General features: G+C 42.0%; 1 protein-coding gene across 17 annotated transcripts in view; it reads right to left on the minus strand.

Moving 5' to 3' along the window:
- Positions 1-26,305, minus strand: part of utrn (utrophin) — a 242,980-nt gene that overhangs the window by 62,233 nt on the left and 154,442 nt on the right. For all 17 annotated transcript variants that reach the window (XM_049591027.1, XM_049591013.1, XM_049591017.1 and 14 more), the window contains 6 exons: positions 24,345-24,474; positions 20,033-20,301; positions 17,782-17,928; positions 13,607-13,685; positions 12,177-12,237; positions 875-936 (listed from right to left, as the gene is read on the minus strand). In XM_049591027.1, coding sequence (XP_049446984.1) covers positions 875-936; positions 12,177-12,237; positions 13,607-13,685; positions 17,782-17,928; positions 20,033-20,301; positions 24,345-24,474 — 748 coding nt within the window. The remainder of the gene's footprint in view (positions 1-874; positions 937-12,176; positions 12,238-13,606; positions 13,686-17,781; positions 17,929-20,032; positions 20,302-24,344; positions 24,475-26,305) is intronic.

Below are 26,305 nucleotides of genomic sequence, written 5' to 3' on the forward strand. Positions count from 1 at the left end.
TAAAAGCACTTCCAAGTCGTGAAAACAGTTTTTCTGATTTTATAACTTTTCCAAGATTTCAATGATCGAGGGGAACCTTGTATAAAACAGTGAATTCTGTGGATTTTCCAGATTGACAGGAACATAATTTCTGAACAGAATGGCTGCTACTGATTTTGTTAAATGACATATGTTTATACTTGAAGCACCACAACTTAAAATGAAAATCAAATCCAATGTCTGGTAATGGAGGAAATCTCAGGGACAGTATGTGCAACAGAGTGGTGCAGGGACGTCTGAAGTTGGGTTAGGTTAATGGGTTGGGTTAATTGGGTTTTAGATTATTGCAAAAAAAAAAAAAAAAAAGCTCTGTGACAAAAAAGAAGACAAGACAACCTTCACAAATGAGCATAACTTTTTATGATTTTTGAAGCCTAATTGAAATTGCCAGATGTGAAAAGGCTAACATTTCTCTATAAACACACTACACCACGCTTGCATGGCTTCAGCATCACCATCACTAAACTTGTTCAGCGTGATGACGTTTAATATCCAATTTAACAACTTGTTAGCAACCTCATTTTATGTTGTAGAACAAAACGTGAAAATCTTTGAAGCTTGTGTTATCCACAGACATCATTTTAAGACGAGGGAACCAGAAGTGCAAACATGCTGATTCATTTTCTGGTTTTAGGACTCATTCCTGCACCACTCTGTACCTTATAAAATGGCCAAATGAAACCCAAACCATCTGATTGGCCTCATATCAACAGAGATAACTGAGAAAATGTGTTTTCTGTAATGACATAACCTGCCCCTTTGACAAGGTTTTTGCTCTATCAAGATTATTTCAGGACCTGAAGACACCAAGTGATTGTGAGTGTGTGCTTCTTACCTAGTGACTGGTAGAGCTCTGTCATCTTTGGATGGTCCCAGCAGGTTGTCTGTGTCTGATGACTGAAAACCACAACAACAAAGGAGAGAACCATTAGACTGAGAAAACACACCAAAAAAAACACATAAGCTGACACACAGCACAGAACACGAGCCCCTAAAGTCAAAACAAACACACAGATACTCACAACCACTTTCAAGGCTTATCACAAAAGAAAATGACAGACAAAACTACTTCTAAAGCTAAGGTGCACAAAAACATACACAAAGATAGCACAACACAAAAACCTGCCAAAATAAACACAAGCTAACATCCTTATTATCATTTTGGCTTGGTGTGTATAAACACTGTCAATGGCTTTATTGCCGATTCTTTTGTTATCGCATGCAATTTGAGGACAGAGGTCACAGATTTCTTCACAAATCCACAAAGCATGACTCACACACAAAACCAAAAAATCTGTCTGAATGAAACCGCAAGAAAACACACACACACACATACATACATACACACACGAACTGTGAATTTCTCTCATCACCAGAGCATCTGTCTTTTCAAACACCATGGGACATAAATATGGGAGGACCGAGTCTTAACTCCCTATTTACATTTCTGCCTCAGACAGAAGCCTCACACATACAACACACGCACACAAACAAAACAACATGAACAAACCAAAAACTACTAAAAAACCAACGCTATAAAAATAAATAAAATACGACTGCACTATAACTGATCAAACATGGTTGCCTTCACACACAGGACAGCAAAGAATCTGACTTTCTGCAAGTTGCGGCTGCCAATCAGTGCTGTGGCCATGATATGTGTGTGTGTGTGTGTGTGTGTGTGTGTGTGTGTGTGTATTTCAGCAAGGCATCTGGCTGTCAGAGGCCGCACTCAGATCTGTGAGGAATGTTTGAGAAGATCTCTGGAAGACTTTTTTTTTCTTTAAATAGAAGTCTGTTTTTGAATGCAGACACTCTCTTGTGGTTTCTGCGACGGCTCGCTCTCCGCTGACAGCCAGCAGGAAGTGAAGTGGAGTGCTGACAGTGAACTGAGATGGTGAAGTGGACGACAGGAGCCCTCCTCGCACGCAGATGTTCATCACTATGCAACGGCTGTACAGACTGATGACCCCTTTCACACCTGCACAGACATCGCTAATGCCGGGGCCTTGCGGTGCTGTAGACAGGCTCGTGTTTTACTTTTCAAGGAGCTTGCCTGAATGACAAAGGGCTCCAATAAATCCATGTCGGGGGATTCACCGATATTTGCTGCACACAAACACACAACTAGGGGGGAAAATGTTGGTGATCCAGGCCACAATTGGCCAGTCGCTATCACCATAAAACATTTTTGTCACTGAATTGTAGAAGGGTACATCAGAGACGAGATAAAGCCGGTGCAATGATGGGACACACAATCAACTTACTACACACAAAAATCTGTATCGCATTTACACCCATGCGCACATACACACCTTCCATCAACAAAAAGATTAGAAAGCTTGTGCTTATATCCACAACTCATGAATGCCATAATGAGGACGGCTGAGTTGTCGGGTTCAACTGTACTCAACGCTTTCCCGTCAATGCATTCCCTTTGTAATGCCTAAGCAATCTTTTTGTTGTCCTGAATGTAGGAGGAGAAAATAGCAAACTGTTGGCACATTTACTACAAAGCTGCTACAGTTTAGATAACGCAGCGGGAAACATTCATGGGCGAGAGGAGCGGCATCAGAGAATATTAAAAGGCAGGGGACAAAAACAGATTTTCTGGCAGATATTTGATCGCTTCTCGGAGATAACAACAGCAGTACATCCTCGGTGAACCGCAACCCCACTGTGAGGTCTTCTCAATCTACGGTTGCTATCACACCACTAATTTGGTTTGTATTAACAAACAAACCAAGAGCTGCATGCTTGCATCCACATGGATTTATATAATATACAGTACAGGCCAAAAGTTTGGACACACCTTCTCATTCAATGCGTTTTCTTTATTTTCATGACTATTTTCATTGTAGATTCTCACTGAAGGCATCAAAACTATGAATGAACACATGTGGAGTTATGTACTTAACAAAAAAAGGTGAAATAACTGAAAACATGTTTTATATTCTAGTTTCTTCAAAATCGCCACCCTTTGCTCTGATTACTGCTTTGCACACTCTTGGCATTCTCTCCATGAGCTTCAAGAGGTAGTCACCTGAAATGGTTTTCCAACAGTCTTGAAGGAGTTCCCAGAGGTGTTTAGCACTTGTTGGCCCCTTTGCCTTCACTCTGCGGTCCAGCTCACCCCAAACCATCTCGACTGGGTTCAGGTCCGGTGACTGTGGAGGCCAGGTCATCTGCCGCAGCACTCCATCACTCTCCTTCTTGGTCAAATAGCCCTTACACAGCCTGGAGGTGTGTTTGGGGTCATTGTCCTGTTGAAAAATAAATGATGGTCCAACTAAACGCAAACCGGATGGGATGGCATGTCGCTGCAGGATGCTGTGGTAGCCATGCTGGTTCAGTGTGCCTTCAATTTTGAATAAATCCCCAACAGTGTCACCAGCAAAACACCTCCTCCTCCTCCATGCTTCACAGTGGGAACCAGGCATGTGGAATCCATCCGCTCACCTTTTCTGCGCCTCACAAAGACACGCGGTTGGAACCAAAGATCTCAAATTTGGACTCATCAGACCAAAGCACAGATTTCCACTGGTCTAATGTCCATTCCTTGTGTTTCTTGGCCCAAACAAATCTCTTCTGCTTGTTGCCTCTCCTTAGCAGTGGTTTCCTAGCAGCTATTTGACCATGAAGGCCTGATTCGCGCAGTCTCCTCCTAACAGTTGTTCTAGAGATGGGTCTGCTGCTAGAACTCTGTGTGGCATTCATCTGGTCTCTGATCTGAGCTGCTGTTAACTTGCCATTTCTGAGGCTGGTGACTCGGATGAACTTATCCTCAGAAGCAGAGGTGACTCTTGGTCTTCCTTTCCTGGGTCAGTCCTCATGTGTGCCAGTTTCGTTGTAGCGCTTGATGGTTTTTGCGACTCCACTTGGGGACACATTTAAAGTTTTTGCAATTTTCCGGACTGACTGACCTTCATTTCTCAAAGTAATGATGGCCACTGGTTTTTCTTTAGTTAGCTGATTGGTTCTTGCCATAATATGAATTTTAAAAGTTGTCCAATAGGGCTGTCGGCTGTGTATTAACCTGACTTCTGCACAACACAACTGATGGTCCCAACCCCATTGATAAAGCAAGAAATTCCACTAATTAACCCTGATAAGGCACACCTGTGAAGTGGAAACCATTTCAGGTGACTACCTCTTGAAGCTCATGGAGAGAATGCCAAGAGTGTGCAAAGCAGTAATCAGAGCAAAGGGTGGCTATTTTGAAGAAACTAGAATATAAAACATGTTTTCAGTTATTTCACCTTTTTTTGTTAAGTACATAACTCCACATGTGTTCATTCATAGTTTTGATGCCTTCAGTGAGAATCTACAATGTAAATAGTCATGAAAATAAAGAAAACGCATGGAATGAGAAGGTGTGTCCAAACTTTTGGCCTGTACTGTACATGTCTATTACAAACATTACTTGCACAGATCACTTGTGGCAGTGGCGTAAGGTGGTTGAGCCTAATCTAGCTATCATACATCATATGGTCTCTTCACATGATCAAATAGAGACTTGACATTGGACAACATCAACATACTGTACATAGAATCATTATTGCATATCTGTACGACTGTACGTGTATCTGTACATGAATTTAGATGTGCTTGTTTTTCTTGAGAGGCCACTATGTTTGAATAGTTGTTGTTTTATTGTGGACTTTTGTATCATATGTTGTGTTTGTTTGCATTTTTTTGTGTGTTTTGATTGGCTTTTCAGTCTCAATGGGACTTCCTGTTTAAATAAGGGTTAAATAAATAATAATAATAATAATAATAATAATAATAATAATAAAATAAAATGACAAAAATACCACAAGTTCTATCAACAGCCAAAACTAGCTGTTAATTAGCTAACAAGCTAACTAGAAATGAACCAACAAGGTCAGGCATTAGAGCACCTTTTAAAGCCTCCTCAGTAAAGGGACATATGTTGCATTCAAACAATTATTTAACTAGTCAAGCAACTGAAAATAACCAGAAATGGTGGTTTTCCAAATTTTCAGAAGGTGGTTAACTGTGAGCGATGTCTTCTGAGGATGAAGTCGCCTGGGTCTTGTGCACTGCATGTGACATTTGGCTTCACAAACATCATCAAATGACACCTCGGAGTGAGCATCAACAAATTGAATGAGGTCACAGAAGGGGACACTGCAGCGAGCGGAGGAAGGGTAGAATTTATGTAGCCACTGGGGTAATGTGAGGGGTAAAAAAATTACCTCCTACAAAATGTTTTTATGAGATTTCTCCCTGTCAAGCAAGCAAAGTTGGGAGCTGAAAACATCCAACACTAGCACGCACTCGAAGTCTTTCAGACTAACGGATTACCACAATAACAATTAGGCTTATCAAAAATAATTGCTATTTCCTTTGACGTTAGGGCTGCTACAGAGTCCAACGGAAAGTTAAAGTGGTTTTGCTAATTGCTCACTTCTTATGTGCTGCTCCATAATTAACCATAACCACAATTTTCCCAAAGCTAGTGACTATGTCTGGGGTTTTTCTTTCTTTCGAACAAAAGGACAGTGAAAAATCAGAAAATGTCAACGCCCCACGGGCTGAGGGGTGGACGGATCCCATCAAATCGTTGGCTGCAAACACTTCTGTTGTGTGTCTGGAGTTTGTCACTGTCACAGACTGAGAGAGCGTCATAAATAATCATGAGTATGGAGATGAATGATGACTTGCAGATCTGAATATCCAAGGAGACAGAATTAGCCAAATATCTGAGCAAGCAAGAGGAAGGTTTCAGGAACCCTTTTTTATTTCAGTGACAGCAACCTGCCAGGCGTATCACGAAGTGTCTGTGACAGGTGAGAAGAGCCTGCATTCACCAGCTGACATCTTCTGTCGTTCTCTGCCTTTAACCTCTCCTCCTCTGTCTCTTTTTTCCCCCTCTTAAAAAATTAACCCCTTCCGTCTGTCTGAAAGTTATCTGTATTCTGCTTTTGAAAAAGAGTTCACACAGCTTTGGATTCTTCTTAAAATTAACTTTCAGAGACACCCTCAGAAGGGGATGCATAAAGTCCACTCAAGTGTATAAAGGCTGTCTGTTCTGTTCGGTCCAACCAACCCCACAAAATGTTTCCTGACAAAAACACGGACAGACAGCACGTCCAGAAAAGCCTCGGAATGTAGAGGAGACTTTCTCTAATCTTTGCAGAGATGCAGTCTTGCTGTATTTCCTCTCAAAAAGGCGTATGAGCTCACCCCACAAGTGCCAGAACGGGTGAAATGGGACAGCATGTGAAGTTGCCAGCATGAGATGGCACAGAACTTGTGTGAAGCCATTTGATTTCCCCCCCCAATATGTCGCCTGAACTCATCCCTACAGGGGGTGGACAAGGCGCGGTTTTAATCAGGGGGCCTTTGTCAGCCCAAAGAAAAGAGGCAGGGTATGAGAGGAGATGGAAGAGGAGACGAGGAGGGGTTTGGGGAAATGAATGTGTCAGAGACTGACGCGGGTGTCCCAAGGATGTCACAGCACTGAAAGCGACCTGTGATTAGTCCTGGAGATGGATTTAGAGTTCAGTTTTCAAGCTGCAAATTAAGTGGGTTTGCATGAGCGTGCACCAGCCTGCATGTATATTTCTGTGTGAGGGAGGAACTGAGAGGGGAGTGCACAGCACAGCAGACGATCTTCATTTTAATATGAAAGAAAAGCCACACACCGAGGTAAAAGTTGAAGGGGGATTGATTCCTTTCTTCCTGTTTCTGAAAGGCAATTTAAGGTTAATGTGGAAACTGCCACTGAGAAGAAAAACCAGGTCCAACCAACCTGGAGGCATCAACAGAACATATGGTGTGTGCTCAGAATGGTGTGTGTTTGGTTAGCGAGTTGAAGCTTGGTTCCAGTTGGAGTTCATATGCATCTTTGGGTCTGTTTAAGCGTGTCCCTGCCAAGGAGAGGATGTGCATCTCTATTTGTGAGTTTGCATGTGTGGCTACTGTTTTGTGTGGATGCCCTTGTGCACATGTGTTTTGTTTGTGCGAGTGGGCGGATGCTGGTTCAATGGCTGGGCACATCTGTGATCACAGGCTGTTGTTGACTCTAAAGTTATAAGCCTGTCCTCTGAGTCGTTGCCTGTCTCTGGCTTTCATCTCTGATCCCCCTCTAGTGCCAAGCTGCAAGCCCAAACACAGCGCAGGTGTATCCCCCTCCCTCTCCTTGTCTAGATCCTTTTTTTCTCCTCCATCTCTGTCTGTCTTTATTGTCTGTCTGAAAACATTTTATCTTGACCTCTTCCCAAATTAACACAATATGCTTTTTCCAATATGACTCAATAAACTGAATCAACTGGTTGAAATTGCGGGTTTTATGATTGATGAATGTTTTTACTAGCTTTCCAGAAGCACTTAAATGCACCACCAAGCAAGAGTATTCAAAAACAGTCCCAAATGTGCATGAACTGACAATGAATTGGAGTAAAAGGGGACCAGGATAAACAACAGAAACACTAAATCAAAGCCTGTTTACAAACTCTCATAGGACTTGTGCAGTACAATCCAAGTCTCATTTATCCAGTCATATGTTCAGCATTCTTGGAGCCCATCAGCTGTATTCGGCGTCTGACTTCCGTCAGACGGCAATACAGTCTCTGGGGGCAGACCCCCGATTTTTTGGCATTTCAGTTTGATTCGGGTGGAGGAGGCGAATTTCCGTTTCCGAATTCCGTTTATATAAGTAAATATGCTGAACCATTGCGATGGATTCAGAGTTTGCAGTGATGCCAGTTATGTTCCGCCTCGTTAGTTCACCGCACGGACCGTTTAACCTGGCAACAACTTCAGCCGGCTCAAACGTGGTTGGTCAATATCACACGGACTACAAACAGCCTACAACCGGAAACCAGGGCTCTTCCGCTCTTCTTCCTGAGGCAAGATCTCCGGGGTTTGCCTACAGACTCTACATTCACTGAGTGTAGAATCTGTATATAGAGACTGCATGTTCAGTACTTCTCAAACACATGCATTTTCACTATAACACACTTTCACATGAGTAACACATATGGTCATACTTGTGTGATTGATCTGCCCATGCATTACATTGAGCAAAGTTCAAACGTACACTCTTTGCCCTGGTGTACAACGTGTCCATACATGAGACTGTTTTTACTGAAGTGTTTTGAATAGCACGGTTTCAGTAAAAAATGCATGTGTTTGGGAAGCACTCAGTATACTACTGGATAAATGAGAGTTGGATTATACTGCACAAGTATAGTTTTGCTGCTGTTAAATGCGGACCCTTTTACTACATCACAAAGAATTTTATCTGTTTTTGGATTCTTCGTTTATCATAAAAGGATGTGAGTTTATGAATTCAACACAATTTGAGTAGACTCACAAGTCAGTCTTTAGACGCTTTGCTTAACTAAAGACTGATGACTTTCTCCCTGATTTTGTGTTTAGATGGGCAGATACAATTTCAGAGTTTAAAAAAAACTCCCTATGTTGCAGAACCACTAGTAAATCTGCAGGGCGGGCCTTCGGTGGCTCGCTGAACTCTTGTGCTTGTAAACACAGTCCGACTAGAAACACGTGTAGCGGTACAAAATGGCTCAGCCGTGCTCGCAGAAAACTCCGTCAAAGTTAGTGGATGTTTGTCGCGTTTGCAGCGACACATTCTCGCCAACTAAAAGAAACAAACATTATCTTTTACAAGGCCATGACTCATCCGTCCGGCCGGACTATAGAGGCAATCGCCTTGTAAACAACAAGGCGATTCCCTCTATAGTCCGGGTAGAAAACCAGCAGAGCTTTTAGCTATATATATAGCCTATATATCAAATTTTTCACATCACTGTATCACCGTTTAGACTAATCCGATGTTTGTAAAGTCTATAAACACAATGATTGAACAAACATTACTATTTCTGTGTGCACGTTTAGCTGGGCTAACCGTTAGCCCTGTTAGCCCTGTTAGCCGTTAGCGGTGTCTGTAATAGGTAATAACTCATTAAATGGTCCGTGAAAAAAATACCTTTTCCAGCAGATATCTTAGTTACAACATGATTGAGCTAGCAAAGCAGTTTTGTGTTGCTATGTGTGGTATTTATTCAGTTTTGGGAAATCACGATATCTAGCAAGCATCAGCTGACAGGGACAGCTAACAGTAGCAGCAAAGCTAACATCTGAACGTCATCAGTTAAAAGCCTCCCGTTGCTGGATACGACATGAAACTGCTCCAGTTAGCTCAATCATGTTGTAACTAAGACATCCGCTGGAAAAAATATTTTCTTCACGGATGAGCACACGTTTGATAAAACGGAGTTTAATCTCTCGGCATCCATTTTCAAGCTCTCTGTGTGTTTGTTTCCTTGCAGACGAAAAAAGGGGGAGCGCACATTTCCGAGAAGGCGTGTCCTTTTAAAAAATGCAAGAGGCGTTGCTTTGTTGCCAGCCGTTTTCGCCGGTGTGTTAAACACACTTTAGAAAGGAGTGTCCCCAGACTATCAGAAGGCGGAGATCTCTGATTGTCTGGTGGCAAGACTACAATTCGAGTAATTGATAGACAAATGGTTATTCTGTGGGTGAAGTATTCCTTTAAAGTTTCTACAAATGTTGCATCAGAACTTTTTGGAGGCATTTAAATGATCACAAGACAATACAAGACCTGTAAATCTTTGTGGCTGAAGCTTTTATTGCAGGTTGTTCTGCGGACAATGGCACAAGGGGGATTTTTAAAAAATGACTAGTTGACAATTTAACTGAGAGGGTGACATTTCCACTCGGGGCACAAGGCGATTTAAGGGGGCAGCCCTGAAAGTTGCACTCATTTTATCATCCTAAATCAAAAAGTGAGCCTGTGACAGTGTCCCAACAGAAACGTGGGAGAGAAACTAAGAAAGTGGGACTGACAAATGATAGCTGAAACTGCTACCCGAAGATTTTTCTGAAATAAGGGTGAATTCAGGTTTTATAAGTCAGCAGTTTACTGACATACGGTTACATGATTTCTGGATAATGAGGTCCTTCAAACTTTCAGACCTGACACTTCCTGAACAGCAGAGAAGCTGTCTTGTTTGCCACCGACACAGATCTCCTCTCTGCCTGTTTTAATAGAAACTTGCTGTTTGGTCCTGGTTTGGCAAAAAAACAGTAAGAATGGGAAGCCAGACGTCAAGCTAGAGTTGTTATAATCACTATTAAAACAGTGTGGGAAGCTGCCCTGGGATTCAGACAGGTATTATCTATTCAAAAGGAGGTGCTAATGTTGGACTGAATGAGAAATGTGCAGGTGAAACAGCTTGAATTTTAATATGCACACAGGAGCAAATGGACAGAAAGAAGCTCCTAATTGGGAGTGAAATAAATTATATACGTGCGAAGAATATACTTGAACAATAGCTACCTGACCATTCGTGGGCGATGTATGTCAGAGATCACGACAGGTTAGAGCTTTAATGTAAAAATGTTAAAAAGCATTAGATCCCCTGTGGAATGATGGTGGAGATAATGTGCTATTTCACAGTCGACTATGAATATTTTTGAAATGTCAAATGAAAAAAAAAATCATCTGCATCATTCTGCCCACATTTGTGTCCATCATAAGAAAGAAAAGCAGTTGAAAATCTACATATGCACCCATTTCCTCTTTGAAGTTAAAGTTGTCAGAGATCATATAACAGTCTGACTGTTAGGTATGTTTTGGCTTGAATGCATTAACGCGGAGGTTATGGTCCATAAATGACCCATATAGACTTTAAAAAGGAAAGTCTTTTTCTGATATTTGCATGAACTCCCACAATCTTCAGGTCTACAGTTGCTTGAATCTCAATTGTACGGCAGCAGTTCCCAACCTGGGGTTCAAAACCCCAACAGTGGCCACGAAATCTAATGCCTACCACACACTAGAAGACTTTGAAAACACCTTGAAAATACATTCTTTCACTGATGTGAGTTTTAAAGCACACACTATAAGATTTTGCAAAGACTGGAGATGTTTCAAGGTCACTCTGTGCAAGAAAACAACTACATTCCTTTTGAGATTATTTCCCATCCTGCTCCTGTTGGAAAAAAGTGTGCCTTACTCTCTTTAAGAGATAAGACATATTATCAATTCCTTATTTGGCTAACACACATAACTATAGAAATAGAAGATGAAAGGGATCGTGTCTATAGTATTGCTGTAAATTTGGCAACAATATAATCTATGAAGATTTGTGTGTAAACTTTACATTTTGGATTTTGTCGCCTCAACTTGCCACCAGCTGTTTTAGTGGGAGGAGGCCATGGGAATTAGAAGTGAACCATTTCCAAAATAAGGATTTCTCACTAAAATAAGTGCAGGTTAGTGGATAAGATACACTGAAAAACTAGCTCTTGTTCACTCCACAACTCCACCAGTTTCTCCTCCTTTTCCACAGTCCAAGAGAAACGACACTTGTTCACGTTCTCTGCCTCCCCAGAGTCCCCTAATGTTTACTGTCTACCCAGGTTGCTGCTGGACAGAGCGCAGTTATTGGTTTTTGACAATCTTCGGGTCATTAAACTTCACTATTCGCATGAGACAAGGCTAAAAACTTATGATAATAGTAAACATGTTTGATTTTGTCGAAACGTTGAGACGAGAAAAAGACTGACTTAATACAGCTTGGACTGAGTTTTATGAGCACCCTACACCAAACGATCAGGATCATGGGAGCACGCCACAACACTGACAAAACACGATTTCATGTCGACACTGGAAATGAGTCTGCGACAGTGATATCACTTAAAAAGTCATTATGGTGTAGGGCTGACGTAAGGGGTTGGAAGATGATCGCTGGGGTAAGGAATACAAAACAGATTAAACTCTGCTACACAAAAGTCTGTTTATACTTATTCATTTTTCAGACTTTTCTCCTACCTTTACTTTATTGAAAAATGCTTTGCAGTTTGACCTCTAAAAATTACCAAATAAAATTGTCTGAGACAAGAAAATCACTTTTCAATTCAAGTGCTCACAACTCACAGACGTGCACCCTGTGATGACAGACAGACAATGCACTGTGTTAAGGGGCACACACACAAAATAAATCGGAAACTTCTAATAAGGGAGATGAAAAAGAATACATAAAAAAAGTAAGAACATGTATTTACAAATACAATTTATACAGACACAAGGATGGCTATCGAAGCCCTTTCTCGCCACTTACTTGATGTAATATGGAACCTTATTCTGAGAGACTGCACGTTGCCAGGGGAGCTGTACAGATGCTGTAGAGAGAGAGACAAAGACAAAGATAAAGAAAAATGAGAGATGCGGAGAAAGACAAAAAGTCAAGCAATAAAAATCGAAACACCATCCTAATAAACATTGCACAATTGTACCGTGCATTACAGTAATTCATTTAGTGTTTGGTGCTTGACTTGAAATAATTCTCACATCTTACACTTCCATGATAACATAGTCTATCTATGTAAAAATAAAAAGACTCTTACTGTGCATGAAATTGAGAGAGGAAAAAAATGTAAATGGATATTGCTTTCTTGGCAGAAGGAGAGGGAAGAGGGAGACAATAGGGCATGAAAGGAAAAATACATTTAAAAAAAACTGTTGAGAAAAAGGTGCCACATGTCCGGGTTGACATTAAACTTTGTGGATACAAAGGCAACGATAAATACTGACAGAGCAAGGACATCTTTAAAATGACACTCTGATTCATTGTTAAAACCAGCCAGATATAAGACTTGAGAAGCTCTCAAGAGCAATACGGAGCAGAAATGTTGCGTGATTTATCGCCCTCCCACTTTCCCTCCTCCTTGACACAGCTCTACGCTCAGATAGAGAGATGAAAAGACAGTAAGAGAAAGAGATTAAGCGAGATTGGGAGATATACGAGATGGATAGGGCAAGATAAGGACGCGGTACTTTATTGATCCCTGAGGGAATATTAAGCTACTAGTGTAATGAGAGCGAATGTGTGATGGAGTAGATAGTGTCATAGTGCCAGGAAGATGAAAGAAGAGACGGAGTGCTGTTTTGTCTGGTGCAGTTGCTGAGCTCTCAGCAGGGCTTACTTGGCAAATTCATGTCTGTTGGTGACACAGCACGGCAGGCCGAGCTTACCACCTGCTCTGAATCACACACCGTCCATTTTGTCTCTGTATCTGACAGCCGGCAAAGCAAATCAGGTGGAGCAGAAAGAACACTAATGGCCGTATGATTATAGAAAATGACATTAGAGAGAGACACAGGGAGAGAGAGACTGGCTGCTTTGTTTAATGTTCGCACTCGTGCATTTATCTTTTCTCTCTTTTGCTTTGTCTCTAACTCTCTCTGTTCCTCTCTCTCTGCTAATGACCACTCAAAAGAGGGAGAAAGAGGAAGGGAGCCAGTGGAGAGCTGTAATTAAGCCTTGCATTATTCAAGAGTGAAGTGCCTCGTCTGCAAACTGCGCTTGTGTGTGTGTGAGCACCCACATATCCAGTGAGGATGCGTGACTGTGAAGCGTATGGCTGAAGATTAGAAGATGGGACATGAAAAAATTAGGGGGGATGTGAAACAGTGTAACTGAGTGGAAACAACCCAAGCCCCCCCAAATGTTTCTAATTCCCCTGGAGAGGTAATTGGCGCCGTACTTACTGGAGAGGAAATGTTGGGAGGAGGGGCCGAAGTCTCGGTGGGCTTCCTGAAGCAGCTTCAGTCTGTCCTCTACTGCCACCTGCACGATGACCACACAGACAGACAGACAGACAGACAGACAGGAAATAAGACAGTTAGCTGTGGGCCTGACAGTTGTACTCAGAGAAACAGAGCTTTTTACAGTGGCTGGAGTTGGCGTCATGGTTGGAGTGAATTCAATTCCAGTGCAATTAAGTTGGAAGTGGAGTTAAAACCCCAAACTCAAGAAACTTTTTTCTCTTATAGGTATAAATATATACTGCATCAAATACTGAATATATATAGATATCAAGATATAGATCCTTTTTTAACCAGATTAGGACTAATGTTTGGACAAGTCACCTTTTTCTTAAGTAAAGCAGATAAATAGGTTAGTAGCATATACTGTATAGTCCTGTGCAGAGGTAGGTTTTCCTTAAGAATATGATTATTCAAGTGAGTTAATCTACATTTTGCCAACAGGTAAGTGTAACTAAAAGTAAAGAGAGAATATTAGACCCCTTATTCACAGAAGCAGTTTTTCCTGAGGCTAGCGTATTTTTTATATTCTTTGCAATGAGAGTGCCGTGTATTTACACTACATTACAGGCAGCAGTAGTGTGATGAGGTGCTGAGCATCTACTCTGCCCTGACAGCTGCACATTTTACTTTCTGTGCGGCGAGAGTTGAAAATCAAATTTTGGGACAACCATTAGCTCACCTTTGCTGCATGTCATGCCCACTCTCCCTACCCCTATCATGCAATAACTGTCCTATCAAATAAAGGCAAAAAATAGCCCCGGAAAATCTTAAATAAAAAACGAAAATGCTCAACTGTGAGTAAAACACTTAAATAATGGCTATGTACCCAAGTTAGGAGTGGGTGATATAGATTTTGTCCTATTGAGATAAACAGTGGTACAAAACATGTTGGTATGACACACGGATCAGAAACCTTAATAATATCAGATGTCTCGTGGTGTATGTAATATCCTGGAAATGATGAAAACCAGGACAAGACTCCACAGCAACCTGTGCAATGACACCGCCGATTTCTTTTCCTTATATTCTCCATATAACCTTTATTATTATAAAACAGTATTTCAGAAACAGATATCCTGCTCATAAATAATGCTAGTAGCAATTTTACATGGAGTGAACTCAATAAACGGTGAGGCTTCATACAGCTTTGAGTTATCATTCACACACACATTCACTGCTGTACCCCCGTGAAAGCTGTGTATTGACCTCTCAGGCAGTGCACCTGTGCCCTGCACGGCTGTGGGGTTGCTTTACTCCATCAGGCTGGCTAGCAGGACCGTATTGGCAGCCTGTAATATTGAGACTCGCACACGCACACACACACCTCAGGCGTTGTGGCAGCCAGATCACAGCTGTCCACACAGGGATCCTGGAAACAGGCACAGAAAGGCCAATAGCTCAGTTTCTCTCTGGCCACTAATGGCTATAATGGCCACAGTCCCACTGAGAGGAAGATGGGAGCCGTCTGCATATGAAAACCAAATCATCAAACTGCACAGTCAGATCTGGCTTATTAGTGAAGCTGTCACCTTCCTGCTGACTGGAAAAAAAATTAACAGCAAACAACAGAGGGAAGTGTGCAGTCCACTGAAACTCTGCCATCGTCTGACTCAGTTTCTGAGTTATGGTCATTCTCCAGGCAGAAAGACTATTAGTGGGTGTCTGTACAGTACACAGGAAATATCACAAGGCTACAAATTAAGTCCAGCTTCCCAGTTTCTTTCTGCTGAACTGTCACACTTAAAAAGAGATGACTTTAGGTTTCCTTCGAAAATTTAATTTTTTCTCAACATATAACTTCCTTTCCTGCTTCTTTCTGCCCCAAACTCATTTATCTGCAGTGATGACGACGCTTGGTTGGATACAAGAAAAACTTCAAATGAAGTCGACAAAAATAAAAACTTTCCATGACAGTGTCTTTGAAAGTGCGAGGCTATCTGTGGCTGCTTGGTGTCCTTCAAATTGGTGCCATCACAGCTGCACAGTGTGACCTGCATTCAGTCCTCCAACCACTGGACACCACAGGCATCACCAGCCAGCTCGGTCAAGGATCTCAAAAGCTCAAAGAGTCAGTCATTAAGGATAAAAATACCTTGACATCACCTTTCTATGCACCAATCTCTGTCATGAACCAAACATGTACTGAGACAGGGCTGGGTGATATGACCTTTAACGAATACTGCAATATTTTCAGGCTATATCGCAGTACACACTATATATCTTGATATTTTGAAATCTCTAATGTACTGTAGAATACTAAAATACAAAACTATGAAATACACTAGTGTTGTAATAAAGTTAAAAAGTATTGATAGTACTAAGTTAAAGTACTGTCATAGTAAAGTTAAAGAAGTACTTTCATAATTAATTACTGGTGGTTTTATTTTGAATCATCCAGCTCGTCTTTGGCCAGATGCCTTTGCTGTGAACTTAAAGTGCCAGGTCAACAGTTGGCTGTTAGAAGTTAGAATGTTAAACCTTTACTGAGGCGCCGATAAACAAGAGGTTGCAGTCTGGAGCCCTGCAGATACAAAATCACACGCCTCCCCTGTTCACACACTAGCGCTCAGGAGCAAGTGGTCTGGATGGGCGGGGGAGTTGTGAGACATATCATGTTTGCTTCGGTGGCTTGAAAAAAAAAATTCATACTCAGTGTTTGCAATATAGTCATTTTCTACATCCCTTTTGGAATTAGCTGTGAAACATTGAGTATAGCTGATAAATCGTCCACACCTATAGTAGAAAAAGAAAAGATGAGATAACTTGTGAATCCATCCATCCATCTTTGTCCACTTATCCAGGGGCACGTTGTGGGGGCAGCAGACCAAGAAAAGCACCCCAGACGTCCTTTTCGCCAGCAATGCTTTCCAGGTCCTTCTGAACCCGAGGTGTTCCCAGGCCAGATGAGATACGTAATCCCTCCAGCGTGTTCTGGGTCTGCCCCGGGCCTCCTACCAGTGGGACGCCTCCAACGGGAGGCACCCAGGAGGCATCCTGATCAGATGCCGGAACCACCTCCACTGACCCCTTTCAATGCGAAGGAGCAGCGGCTCTACTTCGTGCTCCCTCTGGATGTCCGAGCGCCTTACCCTATCTCTAAGGCTGAGCCCAGCCACCCCACGGAGGAAACTCATTTCAGCCACTTGTATCTTTGACCTCATTATTTCAGTCACTACCCAGAGCTCATGACCATAGGTGAGCGTTGAGACATAAATGGACCAGTTAATCGAAAGCTTCGCCTTCCGGCTCAGCTCCCTCTTCACCATGATGGTCCGGCGCAGCAGAAGCCGCACCACCAATCTATGTCATGCTCCATTCTACTCTGACTCGTGGAAAAGGCCCCAAGAAAATAAAAGCTAGTGCTAGAATTAGGCCTGGTGAGGATACAGTGTAAACAAATGGGAAACAAGTGACAACTGACCTTGCTTAATAAGGAGAACATGTCTGAAAATACAGGTACAACTCACACACTCGCTCATTTAAAGTGTACACTCCTACAGACTTAACATGGAGGATTTCACTCCCTAATTCACAACCAACATCACTTCTCCTCTCTTTTCTTTCTCACGACTTCTAAAGAGACTCCTCCACGACTTTCCCTCTGGGGCTAAGACATGCTCCACTCTGAGAAACACTCAACGAGTCCCCCAGCGGATCACACCAAGACATTCAGATGCATAGGGAGCCAAGGATGTGACTGGTGTTTTATGAGAATAGTGTCCATTGATGTGCGATGACAAAGTGTTGCAGTGAGCACTGAGCTGCGTTCAAATAAAACAGGTACACAGGTAGAGGGACAACTCTCAGTCCCCTGTGTGTTTTGGCTGACAAAAATCAGCATGCACACGGCGAGAGAAACTGGGGGAGAGGGAGACAAAGACAGACTTAAGAGATAAAAACACGCAGGCAGGCAGAAGGAGAATGAAGGAGCAGGAAGAAAGACGATCAAGATATATATTGAAGCCAGCATTCATTCAGGTAAGCATGGACAAAACACTACAGGAAGAAAAGTGGCAGAGAACCCGAGACAAAGCAAGAAAAGGGGTATATGTGTGGAGGAAAGAAAACGTGTCTGCTCTAACATCTTGCAGATGATTCAGGAGGATTTAAACTACCTGTAGTAGTTTCCATCTCATGTTGAGCTGGTCCAGTTGTCTGGAGGCAGTAGAGGACAGCTGGATGTCCAACGGTGTCAGCTCTGCAGAAAGCTCATTGACGAGTCTTACATCCTGACGTAATGGGGCGATTTCTTCTCTAAAGGTCTGAACAGAAAGTTTTGTATTTGAGGGTGAAAGATTGATACTGTAACTGTGCTATAATTAAAAACGTAGGCTAACTAATTACTTCATCATGAAGTTCGTGCTTTCACAAACAATAACTTGAGTTTCTAAAGAGTACCGGTTATCTTCTCTTTCATCTTAATTGCTGTTTAACTTTTTCTTGTTTATCATGGTGACCTTATGATGTAATAGGAGATAAATCAAGTTCTTAATTGAGTTTCCTTCTCATATAATATCTATTTGAAGCTTCCACTGTCTATATACACTTAATGCCTACATACTTGTGTCACATACTGGAAATATACTGGTTTTAACTGTTGTATCACAATTTATCACTAGAAAATTACCTGGAAAATTCACCACATTTTATGTGAATGTAGTCAACTGAAGCAATAAATTGAATTGAATGAAGCGAGTCCTCCTGCTCGCTAAGTCATGTCGGCAGTGGCCACATGTACCAGGAAGATTGCATGAGAGCTTTTGACACCCAACCCCAAAACCCTTCCAAAACCAGGTAGCTCACGGAGGCAGGTGTTTTAAACACAGCTCTGTGAAAAAAAGATGTAAGAAAGGCGTCTTAAATATTTTACGCTCCAATCAGAAAACTGACAGTATATTCTCATCCATATCATCCTCTGCATTCGTATTTTGGGATGCCATTTTTGCGGTTGGAAATGTAGCTAGTTTGCAATAGATACAGTCAGTATATATGGGAATGCGAGAGAAAGGAAAAATAAGGCATTCGTGAGAGTGCTGAGGAGTTGCTGTGTGGCGCTCTGCACGTCAAATAAGCTTAAAAATCTATGCTTTAAGGGTATTTTTCAACCTAGACCCTATTTTCCAATGCTTTTGTGTCTCATGTGATTAATGGGAACAATATTCTTTTAAACTGGTCCAGTATTGAGCAGGAGCAGTGGCCAGGCTGCAGTGTAAACACTCAGGCATGTTTGCACTGACATGCTCAGACTGTTATTGTAAGTGTCTGACAGTATTATGGAAAGGATGCCTATGGAGATAAATGTTTTTGTTTAAGAGTAAAATTGCTAAACCCACTAGATTCCACTTAAATAAAAAGCAATTTTATCATTGTAAAAGCCCTGATTGGCAGCCAGTGTGAGGGATAATAACAATTAAAAGGAGAAAGCTGTGAGTGGGACGATGGATCACTTATTGCATGGATCAAATGTGCCTTGAGATTTTGGCTTTCCCTTTGGTATGTCTTGGGCACTAAAACTTTTAGTTCATAGTGCTAATAGCTGCAGGGTACTTATATTAGGATAAGTTTATTTAGTCATATCTAAAGCAAAAAAGTAGACAATCCTCTCTTTAACAGTTGTATTCAGAGCGCCTACATGACATGGATATTAAGAGACATAACTGGCCAGACTGTCCATGCCACTGGGAGGCAATCATTTAAGTTGCGAGCTGGTGTAACAGACAGCCAAATTAATGCAACACTGGAGGAGTTGCCTTCGCTCACGCAACCTGTTAACTATTATTTCAAATTTGACGAATTTTGATGCAACTGTTGCTCCTCTGTCCTCTACTTCTCCTTCATCACAACATCCATTTATTGTTTACTGCTCATTAGGAAGTGCTGTCATTTTTCTGCCTGTAAACTAAATGTGTTGCTTGTTTCTTGGCCAGGTCTCCTTGGGGAACGACATCCTCAAATTTGATGAGTGGCATTTGCAAAGAAACGAGACAGAATCATCAAACCGAGTACATCATTAAATCGAGTGGCTTTGTTCCAGGAAGAACAGAAGAGAGGCGGAAACTGTGTGAGAATTTGCAGCTAAGTCTGACTCACACTATTGACACACTTATTTCATGGATGTGCAGTGTCGGCTAATACTTCTACGGAGTCAAATCACAATTGGCAGCACCGTCTTAACTGTTAAATCAGTTGGTCTCATGAAAGATCGTCCAAGTTAAAGAGAAGATGTATTTTATTCAGGTTGATTGGGTGCCGTATGCTGTAATGATGTACATAGGGGTGTGGTGTCTAACTCCTGACTTGATGTCTTGATGAGTATGGTGCTCTGGCAATAGTGCACACCACAGCAGTGCTGTCTCTCTAACTCACCACGGTCTTGTCGATGTGATCCTGCAGAGAGTCGATCAGCAGATCCCCCACAGGCTGCCAGGTAGCTTTGGCCTCCTCCGCCCGAGTCAGCCGGAGGTCCAGCTGGTCCATGGAGCTCTGCAGCTCCTGGAGTCGCTCCAAGGCTCGCTCCACCTGACTCTGCCAGCCACCCATGTGTCCTTTCAGACGCTCCCATCGCTCCCTCACCTCACCCGTCTGCTTGCGGATGGCTCGGGCCAACCCTCGAGCCTTCTCCTCCGGGGTGAGGTCTGGGTGAAGAGAGAGAATAGAGAGAAGAAAGTTATTTTGTTGGCATAGACAGTTTCCATACATGTCATTACAATATATACTTAGTTTCCAGTTTCCCATTAGTTAGGAACTCTTAATAAAATTATCCTTTGCCAAAAATGCAACTTGCAACTCTTTATATTTCAGAAAACTGAACTTCATTAATATTCTGATATTACTGTTTTTTTATTTATGCACTTTTACACACAGGTTATAATTGGAAGAAGAGATAGAAAGATTTTCTAGACAATTCCATGTCAGATTCTTTTTCATTTTCCCTAATTCTTCACTAGTTAATTTTCACAAGATATAGGGGTCCATAAATCTGGATGACATTTTAGGGCCCAGAAAAATCAAACAAACATTAAAGAATAGATGGTGATGAAGGCCAACTGTTACATCACCTCACATCACCTGTGTCTTGGAGAAAAAGTTGCACTTGAACACATGGCAAAGACTACAGCCAACAGCCAACTAGCTGGCATGTTCTGCACCTGTGTGAGAGGAAATAACTCTCCATTCCAGCAGACGGAGGTAGCCTGTATTCGTTATTCAAAAAAGGTAACCCAGAAAACTGACAGGACAGCTTCAAGATGCTACTTAGCCAGTTAGCACATTAACAACACAACCCGCTGTTGACAGAACAAAGAATATTAACTGTGTGCTAGCAGACATTAACACAAACAGTTACAAACTGTTTCAGAATGGCTAAAAAAAACCCAAAAAAAACCTTAACTTTTATAAGAAGTTTGTTTCAGTCTCACGCCCCCTTGACTTTAGTTTTTTGTTTGCTTTCCTAACTTCCGCTTCTCTGCTCGTCTCGTTTCTGACACCAATTTGTGCTGAATCTACCAAAAAAGGGCTGACAAAGGCTGTCAAGGGTTGACTAGCGCCAATGGTGCAGGACACACCACAAAAACTCACGGACAGCCTGACTTTGTTCAACGGCCGACCGTTGGCTTGGTGTGTCAGGGCTCTTAAGGTACTGAAGAAGGCTTTCTTGGGCATTTTTTTTTGTCTTCCTGCACATTATTTTCCATTATTCCTCTGTCCTTTATTTGATTTCAGCTTAGGCAAATAACTCAAGATGAGGAGGGAGAAGAGAAGGGCAGGAGGTAATAAGACAAAAGAAAAAAGGGATCTCAATTACAGCGAGAGAGGACGTGAGGGCAGTCAAGGCATGATGAAAGTGACCAAAAAAAGAGAGAATTAAGGTGAGAGACACAGAGGACAGAATAACTGTGACATATAAGAGGACACAGACAAAAAGGAAGAAAAAAAGATGGCAGAAGAGAAACTGCTCCCCAAATACCCATTTAAACTACAAAGAAAGATGAGCAGCTTTTATGAGTTCTAAGGTCTCATCTCCAGAGTAGGGACAGGATTACCATCTTCACCTGTTGGTCCCCTCTCTTCTCCACACACACACACACACACACACACCAGACATCTGTGAGACGTGCTGCAGGTGGTGTTTCACACAGATGCACACAATATGATGCTAACTGTCTCTTGTAATGAAGAAAGTGGGGTACAAACAAAACAAGAAAAGTCAATTTAGTGTCATAGACGAAACTTAATTAATAAGACGGAGAATGTAAGACAATTAAAGTTGTTATGACTTTGCTACAGAGTCACTACGACAAATCCCATCGCCACTGATTAAACAACAAGTGCAGCCTCTGATCTTAGATCAGCTTTTTATCTATTTATACAATGAGGCGACGCTTTGATATCCGTATCAAAGATCACAGACAACAAGCCTATCAGAATGCGCTCTGAAGTCTCACCACACCCCTACACAGCCCCTTGGGACGGTTTAATTATTTACACAGTAGGGTTTTAGTTTGAAGGGAAATGTGCTGACTTAACCAAGACTTCCCTGCCTCATCCAACCAAGACATGGAGGGAATGCTGAATGAGTCGCTGTATATTTCATTCTCGGGTGCTCTGTTAGATATTGGCATTAGAACCAGCTCCAGCATTAGTGAATGGTGCTTCTAGAACACTTAACCTTAAAACTGGGCCAAGTAAGTCCTCACATGTAGTTTTAAGACAACATGACAGGCTTGCTGTGAATTTCTAAGTGCTTTTTGGTACAGAATGTACTGAGTCAGACACTCTGGTGATCTGTTATTACCAGCTTGTTAGAAAGGAGTCTACAAGGACATTCTGGTGACCTATGGGCGTCACGCCAAACACACCATGCAGCAGCGAAGTGCAGCCTGCGATGAGCTCACATGCAATGGCTGTGGAAAGCTGTGGGAGCCGCTCTGAGCTCAAGCTGATTACTTCTGCGGCAAAGTAGAAGTTGGGGATGGTTTAAAGGTATACTATGCAGGATTGTTGGTTACTGTTTGTACAAGAGCTCGCCAGTAAAAAGTGGAAGTAAAAGCCAACCCCATATTCACTCTTGTTTGGTGTTTCGCCTCGCTATAATTGCGTTTTTTCGGCACTGTGTCTCTTGAATGCCTGCTGCTCACAGTCTGGCACCTGGTTGCTACGTTTTTATAAAGCTCCAACCTCACCTGAGCGCTGCGGGAGAACATACCCATAAACATCCCTAACACCGAAAATAAGAAGAAAATAAGAAAATTCAGGCAGCGGGCAGAATCTCTGCAGAAAAAACACCACTACACACTTCTAGTGGGTCACACTGTAAGTGATGATTGACACATATGCACACACACATCCATCTGTATACACAGTTTTGCTGGATCTCTGTTTATGCCACATTGCCTTTATACCCGCCACTTCAAGCCCATGCTGCATTCTTTGTTTGTGTTGTATTGTTTTGTTTTGTTTTGTTTTGTTTTGTTGGTCTTTATTTTTATTGTATGTCTCTATCTTACTTTAGTTTCTTAATCTCTCTTGACTGTTTGTATGTCCCTGCTCTATTATCACCGTCTCACACAATACAAAGAAGAAAAAGTTATGATTGAGAGGGATTACTTCTGTGTGAGCCTGTACATTGTTTTGTAGGATAATCCTGTATAGTGTATCTTTAATTTTAAGCTTCGTATTGCAGCCCGCGAATATGAAGAAGAAGAAGATATACTTCATTAATCCCTGAGGCAAACTTAAATTTTTTTTCACTCTGTTGTCATATACACACACAGGCCTGAAATACAAACACATGCTGCCCACAAACAGGTGCCCTGAGCAGTTTGGGGTTCAGTGCCTTATTTCGGTGCCATATCCAGTGGCATATTTGGTCCTTACAAGGACTTGTATTGGGCACCCTCCCGTTCCTGTCCATATGGGCTGAGCTACTGCCTCCCGGAGTCAACACAAGGAGTATTGCGACTCATGTGACATGTTTACCTATGTTACAAACAATTGAACACACCTCCTGGCCTGCATTCGTAATGTATATGGCACTATTTTGACCCTCTTATTTTATTTTAGTGTTCAAGAGTGAAATGTATCCACTATATACTGTCTTGAAAACTTCCCACAGGGACAAGAAAAAAGTGTGTCCATGACATATTCTCTACTTTCTGGTAACAATCCATCACTACTACTAAATTACAGTTTTACAACACCGTGCCTGTCAGTGATGGCAAAGAATGCTTACTATAGTGTAAACCAGTGTTTAAGGGCAATGATACTCAACTTACCACCAGCAGACCACACGTGGTGGCCTGCCTACCATTATTTCATTCATGATTAAAATAAGCTGATTCACATTGTGAATTTCTGTCTTGCACTTTGATTGTAAATAAGGTACCAGAGTGCATACAAAAACATCAAAAACAGTGCCATGTGAGGATTCCCCTGACCCCAGACATAGGTCCAGGCCAAGCAGTTAATAAGTCAGTTAATTTGAAAGTAAAACATTTCAAAGACAGATGAGTTAAGGGCCTTTTAATTCTAATAAATTTTCTCTAATAAGAATTATTGTTTGTTTATTAACTGGTCCCTGGCCTCCTGCCACTTTACAGAAGTGGCCCTCGGGCAAATCAAGTTGAGTATACCTGATAAAGGAAGCATGCAGATGTTTTTAAGGAGAGTGTAAACGTGCCTGTCTTTGGCTGGAGGTTCTTGCGTGGCTCTCCGGGACCCTCGATGGGCTGGTCAGCGAGAAACATCCGGGCTTGATCCAAAGTACTGATCACCAAGTGCTCGCGTTCCTTCAGTTCTGACCGTAGTACCTGCATGAGAAATGCAGAATGATGGATTAAAGGGGCTGAGATTTCTAAGAAAAGGTTAGAGTTAGCAAAAATAAATGACTTTGTTACTTTGTAATGATTGTAACAGAGAAGACAGTGGCTGTGTGCTTGATCTGTATGCACTGCATACTGCCTAATGACTGAATGATTAAGTATGCCACGTGTAGTAACCTGCTGAAGTAACAGCATTTAGCCTGGCTCAAAATCTGCGCTGTTGCACAGTCTCAAGAGACACAATGCATTATGGGACGGTTGAGTATATCCAGTAAACTCACATCACACTTAGAAATTATTGTTAATGGAGTATACATCTAGGCACCAGTGTGTGTTATCCAGTCAAGTTTTCACAGTGACTGAGGACAGAATGAGTCATCTTAAAGAGAAAGAAAGTGCATTTGTAAGCAGGGTCTTTTTTTCAACAATGGATTTGAGAAAAGGGTAATTAATGCATTTCCTCTGCAGGTATGTGCATGTGTGACTCTTGTCTCCTTATCAGCACCAATGAACTCCACATGAACCTGCTGTATTTTGAACAGGATGTTGTATCCCCCCCCACCCCACCCCCACCACCCCCACCACATAAATATCTACTAATCAACCAGTTCTGCTTAAATCAGCTCCGACTTTCATTATATTACAGCAGAGACACTTATGATTAACTCACGCTCCACCAAAGAACATGAGCAGATGTTTACGTTCAGCTTATGGATGAAATAAACAACACTCTCGACGGCTAATTAGGTGATTGCTGCATAACAAAACACTGTGTCTGCCCAGTCTTCCCTTATTAAGAGGGAGAGAAATAGGTAAGAGCGAGAGTGTTAGGAGTGTCAAGGGGGGAGTGAGAGGGCTGGAAACAGAGCGGCGATTGAAGGCAAGTGTCCTGGGTCAAACCAGGCATTTCCTTGGGGTCAGTGCGAAATTAGCTGACTGATCCGCAGAATGAAGTGAGCTGCTGGGGAGCTATAACCCTGCAGGAATTATCATTGCAGAGCCAGCTAGCAACACCAAAATCTCCTGCACATCTTCTTACACAGCAGAATATTAACACACACACACACACACACACACACACACACACACACAAGCGCAAACATAAAGCCATTCACACACACTCCAGTTCCCACTGTATAGAAAAACAGCTATGAAAAGACACTTTTCTTAACCTCATGTCACCTAGTCATCCTCGCCACAGCTTACAGCAGCCTATAAAACTAAATAGAGGGAGCAAGCATGGCATGTAACAGTATAATTATTCTTGTTTTAATATAAGTGTGACCCCCCGGGGACCTCATTGCCTATCGGAGTGTGTGATTGCTTTGTGAGGAGGCGATGTAGTTTAAGATGCTGTGAGGCAAGTTGATTAGATGGGACGACTCGCTTTGATAAAGTCTCACACTTATCAGACTTATCAAGCAGACGATGAGCGCAGCGAAAAATGAGACGCCGAAAATTCTGTTTTTGTAGTCGTGAACACATCATCGCATGAGCGGCAGATGACAACATGCTGGGTTCAGTGGGATCGTCTATGCAGTACCATCTGGGGAGATAAGAGAGGGGGAGAAAATAGCAGGGCAGGAGGAGTGGGAAGTATTAATATTATTAGCACGCAGGCCTTGAGATGTTCATGTACTCACTCCTTTTTGTTCCAGTTTCAAAATAACAAAGCTCATTTCAGGGTTTCTGTAAAAGTTAAGTTTGAACCACTGCAATGACAATTTCACACAGCCTTCTGTGGACAAATGAACCCTCACGCTGAAATGGAGCATCCTGCTGAAAACAAATTAAATCACACCTGCTAATAAATGGTTTG

The sequence above is a fragment of the Epinephelus fuscoguttatus genome, linkage group LG11 (genome assembly GCF_011397635.1).
Source record: "Epinephelus fuscoguttatus linkage group LG11, E.fuscoguttatus.final_Chr_v1".
NCBI classification, from domain to species: domain Eukaryota; kingdom Metazoa; phylum Chordata; class Actinopteri; order Perciformes; family Serranidae; genus Epinephelus; species Epinephelus fuscoguttatus.